This window comes from Dryobates pubescens, chromosome 22, assembly GCF_014839835.1.
Source record: "Dryobates pubescens isolate bDryPub1 chromosome 22, bDryPub1.pri, whole genome shotgun sequence".
Lineage (NCBI taxonomy): Eukaryota > Metazoa > Chordata > Aves > Piciformes > Picidae > Dryobates > Dryobates pubescens.
Genome location: NC_071633.1, coordinates 3,039,805 through 3,054,135, shown reverse-complemented (window position 1 = coordinate 3,054,135; position 14,331 = coordinate 3,039,805). Strand labels below are relative to the sequence as shown.

At 48.9% G+C, this 14,331-nt stretch overlaps 1 protein-coding gene across 1 annotated transcript in view; it reads right to left on the bottom strand.

The window, feature by feature from the left end:
- The window catches only part of MUC2 (mucin 2, oligomeric mucus/gel-forming), a 72,061-nt gene extending 59,769 nt beyond the window's left edge, over positions 1-12,292 (bottom strand). The window contains exons 1-7 of the mRNA XM_054172005.1: positions 12,223-12,292; positions 10,332-10,596; positions 6,971-7,085; positions 4,574-4,664; positions 3,242-3,351; positions 1,949-2,165; positions 865-990 (exon numbers count right to left, since the gene is read on the bottom strand). Of these exons, the coding sequence (XP_054027980.1) occupies positions 865-990; positions 1,949-2,165; positions 3,242-3,351; positions 4,574-4,664; positions 6,971-7,085; positions 10,332-10,596; positions 12,223-12,292 (994 nt within the window). The remainder of the gene's footprint in view (positions 1-864; positions 991-1,948; positions 2,166-3,241; positions 3,352-4,573; positions 4,665-6,970; positions 7,086-10,331; positions 10,597-12,222) is intronic.
- Positions 12,293-14,331: the final 2,039 nt, after the last annotated feature.

Below are 14,331 nucleotides of genomic sequence, written 5' to 3'. Positions count from 1 at the left end.
TTATTCAACCTAAAAAGCAGGGTTTTCTACCCATCAGCAGAATTCCATTGGTGGAGAAGTAAAAAGCAGATTTATCTGCTGTCATTGTGTTTATATGGCTTAAAAATCATAGAATCAATAAGGTTGGAAAAGACCTCAGCTATCATCAAGTCCAACCTGTCACCCAAGACCTCATGACTACTAGACCATGGCACCAAGTGCCACGTCCAATCCCCTCTTGAACACCTCCACCATCTCCCTGGGCAGCACATTCCAATGGGCAACAACTCTCTCTGGGAAGAACTTTCCCCTCACCTCCACCCTAAACCTCCCCTGGCACAGCTTAAGACTGTGTCCTCTTGTTCTGGTGCTGCTTGTCTGGGAGAAGAGACCAACCCCCACCTGGCCACAACCTCCCTTCAGGGAGTTGGAGAGGGCAATGAGGTCACCCCTGAGCCTCCTCCTCTCCAGGCTAAGCAACCCCAGCTCCCTCAGCCTCTCCTCCCAGGGCTGTGCTCCAGACCCCTCCCCAGCCTTGTTGCCCTTCTCTGGACACCTTCAAGTCTCTCAATGTCCTTCTCAAATTGAGGGGCCCAGAACTGGACACAGGACTCAAGGTGTGGCCTAACCAGTGCTGAGTACAGGGGCACAATGACCTCTCTACTGCTGCTGGCCACACTCTTCCTGATGCAGGCATTCATTAATTAATCAATTATTACCTCCTTTAAGGAAAAAAAACCTCACTCTTATAATTGGAGGGGAAATCATGAGCAGAAATACTCATTTCTAAGATATAATTTGACTACTTTTCAGGTTTTTGCTGTGACTTCCCCCAACAGACCTCTTGGTTTAGTTCCACACACAAGAGCTAGACCAACAACTTGCCTTCAGGGCAGAAACATCCATCCATGTAGTGCTCCTCACAAAGGCTGCTGACTTCTGAGTGTGAGCAAGTATCCATGCAGGGGGAGCTGCTTTCTCTGTAGACCATGTTCTTTGGACAGGTCTTGGCTGAAAGAGTAAGACAGCAGCAGTTATTTGATAGTGAAGTCCATCATTCCTCAGAAACCAGAGATCATATCCCCTACACCTCTCAAGTCAGTGGTGTCCTAAGCCAGACTCCATCTGGTCAAGCATGGTTGGCTGTTTCTCAGCTGCTTTCCCTACTTTCCATATTTTCTTCTTTTGGTTTCAACTAGACCAAATGATTGCAGGCATCTGCAGCATCAGACCTCCCAGGATTTTAGTGGGTGCAGAATTCCTACTTGCTGAAAATGATTTCTGGATAACAAAGGCAATTAAGGAATCACAGAATCTTTCAGGCTGGAAAAGTCCTTTAAGATCAAGCCCAACCATTAACCCCACACTACCGAGTCTGGTGCTGGACCACATCCCTCAGTGCCACATCTACACAGCTTTTAAATCTCTTCAGAAGTGGGAACTTCATTACTGCCCTTGGCAGCCTGTTCCATGGCTTCATAACCCTTTGGGGGAAGAAGTTTTCCTTAATGCTCATCCTAAACCACCCCTGGTGCAACCTGAGTCCATTTCCTCTCATCCTGTCACTTGCTACCTGGGAGATGAGACTAAACCCCCTCTGACTTCAACCTCCTCTCAGGGAGTTGTAGAGAGCAATGAGGGCTCCCCTCAGCCTCCTCTTCTCCAGACTGAACATCCCCAGGTCCCTCAGCTGCTCCTCCCCAACCCTGTTCTCCAGAGCCTTGCCCAGCTTTGTTGCCCTTCTCTGGACACACTCCAGCACCTCAATCAATGTCTTCCTTGGCGTGAGAGGCCCAAAACTGAACCCATGGTTAAAGAAGAGATCAGGAAGACCACAGTATGCAGTTTACTGCACTATTGGGGTGAAACACATAATGTATGGCTACAGATTTGCAAAGGAGGAATGAATTTAGATGCCTCTCAGTGCTGCATCCCTGAAATGCTTGGGAAGCTGTAGGGAGCTGCTTACGGCAGAAGTTCTGCGTCCTCCACTCTCCCGGCCGGCCACCGGCGTGCGAACACTGGCGGGAGTACTCAGAGATGGTGCTGCAGAGGCAGAAGGAGTCCTCTTCTCCCTTGCAGGCACACTTGTCCTGCATGCAGGCTTGGATGTACATCTCCAGGTTGAGGCGCAACCGGCAGTCAGCAAAGGCGGAGGAGGTCAGCAGCCTCACGCACTCATCGCGCTGGGGGGAAAGAGGAGACCTGTAACCACCTCAGCTTCTAGGCACTTCTTGTCGTGTCTCAAACCTCTTGCCATCTAAACACCAACATCCAGAAGGACCTCCATCCAGAGGGACCTTGACAGGCTGCAGAGTTGGGCCCATGACAACCCCATGAGGTTCAACAAGACCAAGTGCAAGGTCCTGCAGCTGGGTCGGGGTGATCCCAAGCACTGATACAGGCTGGGCAGGGACTGGATGGAGAGCAGCCATGGAGAAAAGGCCTTGGAGGTTCTGGGGGATGAGAAGCTCAACAGGAGCCAGCAGTGAGGACTTGCAGCCCAGAAAGCCAACCACATCCTGGGCTGCATCAAGAGAAGCATAGCCAGCAGGTCAAGGGAGGTGATTCTCCCTCTTTACTCCACTCTGCTGAGACCCCACCTGGAGCACTGCCTCCAGTTCTGGAGCCTCTATTGCAGGAAAGATCTGGAGGTGCTGGAGCATGTCCAGAGAATGGCCATGTGGAGGAGCAGAGGGCTGGAGCTGCTCTGCTGTGAGGACAGACTGAGGGAGTTGGGGTTGTGCAGTCTGGAGAGGAGAAGGCTCTGAGGAGACCTTCTTGTGACCTTCCAGGATCTGAAGGGGGCTACAAGAAAGCTGGGGAGGGACTTTGGAGGGTGTCAGGGAGGGATAGGAGCAGGGGGAGTGGAACAAAACTGGAAATGGGTAGATTCAGATTGGATGTGAGGAAGAAGTGCTTCCCCATGAGGGTGGTGAGAGCCTGGCACAGGTTGCCCAGGGAGGTGGTGGAAGCCTCCTGCCTGGAGGTGTTTGCAGCCAGGCTGGAGGTGGCTGTGAGCAACCTGCTGTAGTGTGAGGTGTCCCTGCCCATGGCAGGGGGTTGGACCTGGCTGAGCCTTGAGGTCCCTTCCAACCCTGACAGTTCTGTGATTCTATGATTCTAACAGTTAAGAAAGAAAGAAAGAAAACATTTGCCCCAGAAGGGACAAAGTCTTCCCAGTTCCTCATGCACTAACTCTCATCAGCACAAGGGTCTCCTGGGGTCCATGCAGGTGAAATTCACCACCAGGAATACTCACATGCTCGTTACAGCTTGGAAGGGCTCGAGTTTCATCAGGATCCTCACATTTGGCATTGGGTTTGTGGATCTTCTGCAAATTTCCATATGTGATTGAATTGTAGCTGGCATCTGCAAGAAAAAAAACCACAAAGAGAACTTGCTGAGCCCCCAAAAGTGGCAGCAGGGAGGATCTGATTCCTGAGACTCCACTGATGCAGGAAAACAGTTCCTGTGGTATTAAAAGTGCCTGTTGGACACAGGTCTCTGCTTTGAATTATGTCTATTATGTCTAACTGTGCTTAAAAATGTGAGGAGAAAAGGAGGCCAGCAGGGAAAAGAATAAGATGATTCCTTAGACAGGAATGTGATATAACATTCATTCTGGGACAACCACAGCTGAGATGTGTTCTCTTGTGATGCTCCTAAGCACATTGGTTATCAGATTATCTGCTGTGATAACTACCATTATAAATAGGACCATGGAATCATAGAGTGGTTTGGCTTGCAAGACACAGAATGAAAGAATGTTAGGGGCTGGAATGGACCTCAAAAGCTCATCCAGTCCACCCCCCCTGCCACAGCAGGATCACCTAGAACAGATCACACAGGAATGCATCCAGATGTGTCTTGAATATCTCCACAGAGGGAGACTCCACAACCCCCCTGGGCATCCTGTTCAGTGTTCTGTCACCCTCACAGGGAAAAAAATTCTTCTGCATGTTCAAAAGGAACTTCTTTTGCCTCAGCTTCCACCACTGTCCCTTGTGCTAGCATTGGGCATCACCTAGCAGAGCCTGGCTCCAGCCTCTGGACACCCTGCACATCTTTATCAACATGAATGAGGTCACCCTCAGGCTCCTCTTCTACAAGCTACAGAGCCCTCAGCTCCCTCAGGCTCTCCTCCTACAGAGGATGTTCCACTCCTTTGATCATCTTTGTGGCTCTGTGATGGACTCTCTCCAGTAGCTCCCTGTCCCTCTTGAACTGAGGGGGCAAGAACTGGACACAATATTCCAGATGCAGCCTCACCAGGGCAGAGTAGAGAGGGAGGAGAACCTCTCTCAAGCTAATGACCACAGCCCTTCTAATCCACCCCAGGATGCCATTGACCTTCTTGGCCACAAGAGCACATTGCTGGCTCATGGCCAACCTCCCATCCACAAGGACCCCCAGGTCCTTTTCCCCTTCACTGCTCTCCAACAGCTCAGTCTCCAACCTGCATGGGGTTGTGCTTTCCCAGGTGCAAGACTCTATACATGCCCTCATTGAACCTTTAAAGGTCACCTGGTCTAACCCCTCTAGAGTGAGCAGAGACATCTTCAAGTAGCTCAGGCTGCTCGGGCTGGCTCACCTCCATTGATAAACTCATTGTAGATGGGAATTCCATTGTAATCCCCGCAGAGACCACAGGTACGGTTAGCAAATTTGCTGTCCAGCTCCACCTACACAATGGAAACAGAAAGGAAAACCAGGAAAAATCATTATTAGGAGCATGAAGGAATTCCAAAGCAAACAGATTTACTCAAAAGGAGACACTGGTAAATGATGGGAGTGATGGTGAAGTCAAGACTCTAAAGGAAGCAGCTATGGAAAAATAATGTGTAGCACAGCTAATAAATCACAGAATCAGAGAATCAATAAGGTTGGAAGATACCTCAAGGATCATCAAGTCCAACCTGTCACCCAACATCTCATGACAACTAAACCATGGCTCCAAGTGCCATGTGCAATCCTCTCTTGAACACCCCAGGGATGGTGACTCCACCACCTCCCTGAGCAGCACATTCCAATGGCCAATCTCCCTTTCTGGGAAGAACTTTCTCCTCACCTCCAGCTTAAACCTCCCCTGGCACAGCTTGAGACTGTGTCCTCTTGTTCTAGTGCAGCTTGCCTGGGAGAAGAGATCAACCCCCTCCCAGCTACAACCTCCCTTCAGGGAGCTGGAGACAACAAGAAGGTCTCCCCTGAGCCTCCTCTTCTGCAGGCTAAGCAACCCCAGCTCCCTCAGCCTCTCCTCACAGGGCTGTGCTCCAGACCCCTCCCCAGCTTTGTTGCCCTTCTCTGGACACCTTCCAGCAGCTCAACATCTTTCCTAACCTGAGGAGCCCAGAACTGGACACAGGACTCAAGGTGTGGCCTAACCAGTGATGAGTCCGGGACGGAATGACCTCCCTGCTCCTGCTGGCCACACTGTTCCTGATGCAGGCCAGGATGCCCTTGGCCTTCTTGGCCACCTGGGCACACTGCTGGCTCAGCTGCTGTCAATCATTACCCCCAGGTCCCTTTCTGTTTGGCAGCTCTCAGCCACTCTGCCCCCAGCCTGTAGCTCTGCCTGGGGTTGTTGTGACCAAAGTGCAGCCCCTGGCACTTGGACTTGTTGAATGCCATCCTGTTGGACTCTGCCCATCTGTCCAGCTGGTCAAGGTCCCTCTGCAGAGCCCTTCTACCCTCTAACCAATCAACACATCTTGGATGTTAGGTTGGACTCAATCTCAAAGGTCTCTTCCAACCTGGTTAATTCTATTCTATTCTAAACATCTGCTCCCAACTTGTTGTCATCTGCAAATTTACTGATGACTGACTCAATCCCCTCTTCAACTAGATATAAAAAGAGAGAAAACAGAAAGAAGTCACTGAAGCTCCTGGTCTTCACTAATGACAGAAACCATCACAGTGGTGAGGATGAAAAGAAAAACATTCTTAACATCACAAGAGGGTGTTTTTTTTCTTCTTCTATTACCTACTGGGGTAAAGGCAAAGTCGTGCTATAAATTAGGGAAATCAATGAAGACTCTGCTTTCAAAGACAAACTGAAGGGAAGTGCAGTTTGGCTCCTGGGAGTTACAGCAAAAGCCTCAGCTATTTCCCAGAAAGCTCTTTCTCTCTTTCTTTAGACTACTAAGACCATCTGCATGCTCTACTGCTACCTCTATTGGGTCCAGAGGAGGGCCACAAAAATTACCTCACCTCACCTGGAGCACTGCATCCAGGTCTGGAGCCCTCAATATAGGAAGGTCATGGACCTGATGGATCAGGTCCAGAGGAAGGCCATGGAAATGATCAGGGGGTTGGAGCACCTCTGCTTAGAGGACAGGCAGAGGGACCTGGGGGTGCTCAGCCTGGAGAAAAGAAGGCTCCTAGAAGACCTAATAGCAACCTTCCAGTACCTGAAGAGGGCTACAAGAAGGAGGGAGAGAGACTGTTTGCAAAGACCTGCAGTGACAGAATGAGAGGCAGTGGCTTCAAGGTGGAGAAGAGGAGATTTAGTTTGGATGTTAGGAACAAGTTCTGCACCATGAGGCTGCCAGAACACTGGAATAGGTTGCCCAGGGAGGTGGTTGAGACTCCATCCCTGGAAATATGCAAGGTAAGGCTCAATGAGGCTCTGGGCAGCCTGATTGAGTTGGGGTCACCCCTGCTGACTGCAAGGAGGTCAGACTGACCTTTGGAAGTCCCTTTCAGCCTGGACCATTCTATGATTCTATCTCATTGCAGAGGAGGGAACTTTGTGTTTAAAATAAGGCACTATGAGCGTCGGTCGGATGAGCCAGCCTACCGCTCTGCTCTCTTCAGTTCATGGCATTCTGACTCTGCTCAGTACACAGTAAGACTCTGTATAACTCAGGAAACACCAATAAAAAAGACTTGGATAGAATCAGAGACTGGTTGGGGTTGGAAGGGACCTTGAACATCCCTCCTGCCATGGGCAGGGACACCTCCTGCTCAAGTCCCCAGGGATCATACATACCATCAGCGCATCTTCCTGGTTCCAAATCAGGCTCAGGCCAAATTTGGCATACACCTTGGTGTAGATGTCACTGCTCTCAATGAACAAACCAGAGCTGTAGTAAGGTGTCTTCACACTAGAAAGAAAACCAGAGACTTTGCATTAGCACAGAACCCTAAGGGGAGGGGGACTTTAATGTCTGCGAAAAGCCAAACGTCTTCAGAAAGAGAGAAAGCACTCTCTGGATTCCTGATCCTAGCTACACAGGAGGCCCTGTTGTGATGAGGCACAAAATCCCTACTCTGTGACACCTGAAATGCAAAGCAATTTCAGAGGCAAAGCTTCCCCAAAGGTAGAGGTTCTTTAAGAAAAAAGCCAAATATCCAATGTCTTCAGTTTCCAAGGACAGTCATCGCCGTGGTTTGATAGGGAATGTTCAAACACTCACTAATTATTTACTCCAATGAAAGAAGCAACAACCCAAACAGAAGCTTTCCTTTACCAAATGGCCTGGCAACCTTTTCAGGCAGTTAGATTGCTCCTTTGCAAAGAGCTTCCTCCTCAAGAGTGAGCTCAAAAAGCACAGGCAGATACAGGGGCTGCCAGAAAGTTTGAAAAGAGGGTGGTAAGAGGAATTCAGGAGTTTGTTAGTTAGTTTGCACCAGGGGAGGGTTAGGCTGGAGGTTAGGAGGAAGTTTTACACAGAGAGAGTGATTGCCCATTGGAATGGGCTGCCTGAGGAGGTGGTGGAGTCACCATCCCTGGAGGTGTTCAGGAGGAGAGTTGATAGGGTGCTTGGTGCCATGGGTTAGTTGATTAGGTGGTGTTGGATGATAGGTTGGACAGGATGATCTTGAAGGTCTCTTTCAACCTGGTTTATTCTGTTCTATTCATTAATTGCTGGATGACAGGGCCAAGCTAGTTTATGGTGATAGCAAGACAAGTTAATGTGACAGAAGATACTTGGCAGAAGGCTGAGCATTGATGTTTGACAGTGTCTTGAGCTCTGAAGAAAAAGGCTTGGGTGTGTTGGTTGCAGAGGAGCCAGCAGTGCCCTCCTGCAGCCCAGCAGGCAGCTGTGTGCTGGGCTGCAGCCAGAGGAGTGTGGGCAGCAAGGCAAGAGAGGGGATTCTGCCCTGCTGAGACCTCAGCTCCAATCCTGCCTTCAGTTCTGGTGTCCCCAGCAGAAGAAGGACACAGAGCTGCTGGAGTGAGTCCAGGGGAGGCCACAAAGATGATCCAAGGGCTGGAGCAGCTCTGCTGTGAGCACAGGCTGAAGGAGCTGGGGGTGTTCAGCCTGGAAAAGACTCTGGGGGGACCTAAGAGCTGCCTTCCAGCCAGTTTCTTCCATCTTCAGACCTGGGTCTTAACCTATAAGTTGCTTCAGAGTGCACATATATAGACACACTGAAAGAAACAGGAGAATAGAATAGAATAGAATAGAATAGAATAGAATAGACCAGACCAGGTTGGAAGAGACCTCCGAGATCAAATCCAACCTATCATCCAACACCATCTAATCAACTAACCCATGGCACCAAGTGCCTCAGCCAGGCTCTTCCTAAACACCTCCAGGGATAGTGACTGCACTACCACCCTGGGCAGCACATTCCCATGGCCAATCTCTCTTGCTGGGAAGAATTTCTTCCTAAAATCCAGCCTAAACCTCCCCTGGCACAGCTTGAGACTGTGTCCTCTTGTTCTGGTGCTGCTTGCCTGGAAGAAGAGACCAACCCCCACCTGGCTACAACCTCCCTTCAGGGAGTTGGAGAGAGCAAGAAGGTCTCCCCTGAGCCTCCTCTTCTCCAGGCTAAGCAACCCCAGCTCCCTCAGCCTCTCCTCACAGGGCTGTGCTCCAGACCCCTCCCCAACCTCATTGCCTTTCTCTGGAGACCTTCCAGCATCTCAACTTCTTTCCTAAACTAAGGGGCCTAGAACTGGACACAGGACTCAAGGTGTGGCCTAACCAGTGCTGGCCACAGGGCACTGTGACTTCCTTGCTCCTGCTGGCCACACTCTTCCTGATGCAGGCCAGGATGCCCTTGGCCTTCTTGACAGGAAAGGATAGGTTAAGAAACTTCTTGGCATCAGTCATAGTGTCAGACAAGTTCCTGGTGCAACCACATTACAGGAAAAGAAAATCACTACAGCTTGCTGTGCAAAACTCCCTACTGCCACACACAAACTCTCATAAATTCTGACCTGCATTGTATCTGCTATAATCCCTTGATGAATGGCCACAGGATGATAAAGAATTGTCTGTAAAGATCAGGAAACAAACCACTTTGCTTAAGCCACAGAGCAAGAGAAAAAGACCCCAGAGAAATGATTCTTCATCTCTGAGGGTTTGCTAAACCTTCTGCTAAGGTAAACTCAAGGTGATGCCATAAAACAAATGAAAAAGAAATCATTCTGTGGCAGGCAAAGCTCTGGCTCATGAGATGCATTGTTTCGTGCACGCAAACCTCTTCCTGACTTGCACTGAGATACAGAATACAGAATAGAATGCAGAATTAACCAGCTTGGAAAAGACCTTTGAGATCACCGAGTCCAACTTATCACCCTACACCATCTAAACAACTAAACCATGGCACCAAGTGCCTCAGCCAGGCTCTTCCTAAACACCTCCAGTGATGGTGACTCCACCACCTCCCTGGGCAGCACATTCCCATGGCCAATCTCTCTTTCTGGGAAGAACTTCTTCCTAACATCCAGCCTAAACCTCCCCTGGCACAGCTTGAGACCGTGTCCTCTTGTTCTGGTGCTGGCTGCCTGGGAGAATAGACCAACCCCCACTTGGCTACTAGCTCCCTCAGGCCAGTGTAGAAGTGCTGATTAATACCAAAGGTCCTCCTCAAAGCAATTTTTATGCTGGATTGCAAAGGGCTTGTGGAGGTGCTTGCAGCAGTTACCTCAATGGTATAGAGGCAGCTGTGTAAAGAATCAATCCTGCTTTTCCCTTCCCAGCAAACTTCCCTGAAAGGCTCTTAGAATCATAGAATCAAAAAGTTGGGAAAAGACCTCAGATATCATCAAGTCCAACCTATCACCCAATACCTCATGACAACTGAACCATGGCTTCAAGTGCCATGACCAATCCCTTTTTGAACAGCTCCAGGCAGGGTGACTCCACCACCTCCCTGGGCAGTACATTCCAATGGCTAACAACTCTCTCTGTGAAGAACTTCCTCCTCACTTTGTGCCTAAACCTCCCCTGGCACAGCTTGAGACTGTGTCCTCTTGTTCTGGTGCTTCTTGCCTGGGAGAAGAGCCCAACCCCCACCTAGCTACAACCTCCCTTCAGGTAGTTGTAGAGAACAAGAAGGTCTCCCCCGAGCCTCCTCTTCTGCAGCCTAAAGGAACTTAAGCTAAAGGAACTTACATCTTCCCATCCACCACAGCCACTTTTGGTCTGAGGTAGACTGTGAAGTCCTTGACTGTCAGCAGGATGTACTGGATCTGAGGGTGGTTGTTGCTGTTCAGAGCACGCTGAATGTGGACAGAGAACTCCTTGTAAGACCCTTGGCAGTCAGAGGCAAAATTATACTCGCAAAGGCCAGGGAACTGGTAGACATCTCCATCAAAGGTTTTGAAGTGGTTGTTCCCCCAGGTGCTGCAGACAGAGTGGCCATGGTTTCTTGTCCTTCCTGTGGAGTGATACAGAAGAAACAGGTGTGAAAAATGCCCAAATGAGCTAGCAGCAGGAAAAGTTAATTGTTGCCTTTTATAGCAGAAACCACTCCCAGTTGTGTTCAGAGTGACTCTACAGAGCTCAAGCCTGATCCAGTGTCTGCCTATGAAGCAGAAGAGATGTAAGCCTCTAAGAGAAAATCAGAGTGAACAGATATTGATGAGACCTGGATGTGTCACATAACCCTCGCACTGGGGTGAAGGGACTTGTCTGTGTGAGGTGAGGAAACAGCCCCCTGACCATTAACAACTTGCTGCATCGTTGCAATGGAGCTGCTTGGCCAAGCACATGAATTTATTCTGCATCACACTAGCATGTTTTTTAGCAACACTTAGTATTTCTAAGAGCTAATTTCTTCACTGCTACAGCACACACAGAAGAGGAAACAGAGCTAGGAATCAAGGAAGTACTAATGAAGGTATTTTCTTTTGCCAGAGCAATACTTGAAGGTGATGATACTTCCCTTCCCAGCCCCTTGTACCAGTAAATAACAGCTGATAATTCAATAAGGTTGGAAAAGACCTCAGAGATCAAGTCCAACCTGTCACCCAACACCTCATGACTACTAAACCATGGCTTCAAGTGCCATGTCCAAGGCCCTCTTGAACACCTCCAGGGATGGTGACTCCACCACCTCCCTGGGCAGCACATCCCAATGGCCAATTACTCCTTCTGGGAAGAACTTTCTCCTCACCTAGAGCCTAAACTTCCCCTGGTGCAGCTTGAGATGCTGTAGGTTAGAGGCAAACAACCCCCCAAACCTGATCACCACACAACATTCATCACCTATCCTTCCAAACAGAGTTTCCACTGCGAGTGCTCCATTTCAACCCTCGAAAACAGGCTGGTAATAAATCAGAGTTCTACAGGACTGCTAATGTGCTGAGTGACAGAGCAGGCTTTGCTCAGTGTCACTACATTCCCTCCTGAAGAAAGTATCACAGAGTGCCAGGTTGGAAGGGACCTTAAGGATCATCTGGCCCAACCTTTCTAGGTGATGGGGGAGCTGCAGTGAGCTGGCCCAGCACCCTGCCAAGCTGAGTATGAAAACTGGGCAGTGTAGGGGAATCCACGGCTTCCCTTAGGGGAGGATTCCAATGTCTGACTGCTTTCATTTCCTTCTGGAGTCCAATGGGAATCTCCCCAGCGGTAACTTTTCCCCATCACTGCTTGTCTTTTCCATGGCACTCCTTGCAAGCAGGGAGTCTCCAGAGTCAGAAGACACAATCATCCAACTTCTTCATTGCCGCAACCCAAACTCCTACAGCTGCTTTCTGCCATTCCTAGGAAGAAGTCTCAAGGCATGGAAAGAAAGGAAACACTGGAAACATGTTCCAAGCAGATAAAAACTAGAGAATAATGCAGCTGGTATAGGTACTAATAGGTACCAAGAAAGCAGGATCTAGCTATGTTGGCCAACTTCATTTGAAATTAAGCTATGCAGTTCCATTTGAAATTAAGAAGTCAAAGGCACATTATAACTCCAGTGCATGATTTAAAGACACTGCCTCCCTCGAGGCTTATTGCTTCTCCCCCTCTTGCCCAGCAGGCAGTCCACTACCATTTTGCTCCTAGAGCTTACCTGTTCTTATTTCGTTGGCGCAGCAAAGTGCCAGCCAGAGTAGGAAGAGGCTGGCCCCTCTTAGCCCCATGGTGGCTAAGGTGGCTGAACTGGCAGCACCACTGAAAACTCTGGCTTTTTATAATACCCACTGATGCAATTGATTCTATCACAGAGGAGGAGATCCAAAGGGAGGAGTAAAGAGGAGGGCTGAGAAAACAGGTGTGAGGTTTGCAGAAGATAAGGAGTAAACAGGCAGGTGTTTTTCAGCGTAAATGAAGGAATTCAGAATACAGGAAATGGGATAATATTGATTCAGCAATCACGAACATTTTTATTGCTCTGCTGCATCTGCAGGATGCTATGCTTTTAAATCCTTCACATGGCCACACCAAGTTCAACCTGCAGTACCTCCTATAACAAACAGTGCCTTTCGAAGCTGCTGGGCAAAGACATCCCTTGAAGGAAGTTTACGACGAGATGACCTCAGGCAGCGGCTTCAGGGCCAAAGGACCCCTTGGGTTTCACCATCACATACAGCAATTTCTGATGCTTCTGAAGCTCCTTGCAGACAAGAGTAGCCCTGACACATGCAGGTAGTGAAGCTCCCTGCAGACAAGAGTAGCCCTTACAAATGCAAGCAGTGAAGCTCCTTGCAGACAAGAATAGCCCTTACAAATGCAGGTAGAGAAGCTCCTTGCAGACAAGAGTAACCCTTACAAATGCAGGCAGTGAAGCTCCTTGCAGACAAGAGTAACCCTTACAAATGCAAGCAGTGAAGCTCCCTGCAGACAAGAGTAGCCCTTACAAATGCAAGCAGTGAAGCTCCTTGCAGACAAGAGTAACCCTTACAAATGCAGGTAGAGAAGCTCCTTGCAGACAAGAGTAGCCCTTACAAATGCAGGCAGTGAAGCTCCTTGCAGACAAGAGTAACCCTTACAAATGCAGGTAGAGAAGCTCCTTGCAGACAAGAGTAACCCTTACAAATGCAAGCAGTGAAGCTCCCTGCAGACAAGAGTAGCCCTTACAAATGCAAGTAGTGAAGCTCCCTGCAGACAAGAATAGCCCTTACAAATCCAAGTAATAAAACTCCTTGCAGATAAGAATAACCCTTACAAATGCAGGTAGTGAAGCTCCCTGCAGACAAGAGTAGCCCTTACAAATGCAGGTAGTGAAGCTCCCTGCAGACAAGAGTAGCCCTTACAAATGCAAGCAGTGAAGCTCCTTGCAGACAAGAGTAGCCCTTACAAATGCCAGCAGTGAAGCTCCTTGCAGACAAGAGTAACCCTTACAAATGCAGGCAGTGAAGCTCCTTGCAGACAAGAGTAGCCCTTACAAATGCCAGCAGTGAAGCTCCTTGCAGACAAGAGTAACCCTTACAAATGCAGGTAGTGAAGCTCCTTGCAGACAAGAGTAACCCTTACAAATGCAAGCAGTGAAGCTCCTTGCAGACAAGAGTAGCCCTTACAAATGCCAGCAGTGAAGCTCCTTGCAGACAAGAGTAACCCTTACAAATGCAGGCAGTGAAGCTCCTTGCAGACAAGAGTAACCCTTACAAATGTAAGTAGTGAAGCTCCTTGCAGACAAGAGTAGCCCTTACAAATGTAAGTAGTGAAGCTCCTTGCAGACAAGAGTAGCCCTTACAAATGCAAGCAGTGAAGCTCCTTGCAGACAAGAGTAGCCCTTACAAATGTAAGTAGTGAAGCTCCTTGCAGACAAGAGTAACCCTTACAAATGCAAGCAGTGAAGCTCCTTGCAGACAAGAGTAGCCCTTACAAATGCAAGCAGTGAAGCTCCTTGCAGACAAGAGTAGCCCTTACAAATGCAAGTAGTGAAGCTCCTTGCAGACAAGAGTAGCCCTTACAAATGTAAGTAGTGAAGCTCCTTGCAGACAAGAGTAACCCTTACAAATGCAAGCAGTGAAGCTCCTTGCAGACAAGAGTAGCCCTTACAAATGCAAGTAGTGAAGCTCCTTGCAGACAAGAGTAACCCTTACAAATGCAGGCAGTGAAGCTCCTTGCAGACAAGAGTAACCCTTACAAATGCAAGTAGTGAAGCTCCTTGCAGACAAGAGTAGTCCTTACAAATGTAAGTAGTGAAGCTCCTTGCAGACAAGAGTAACCCTTACAA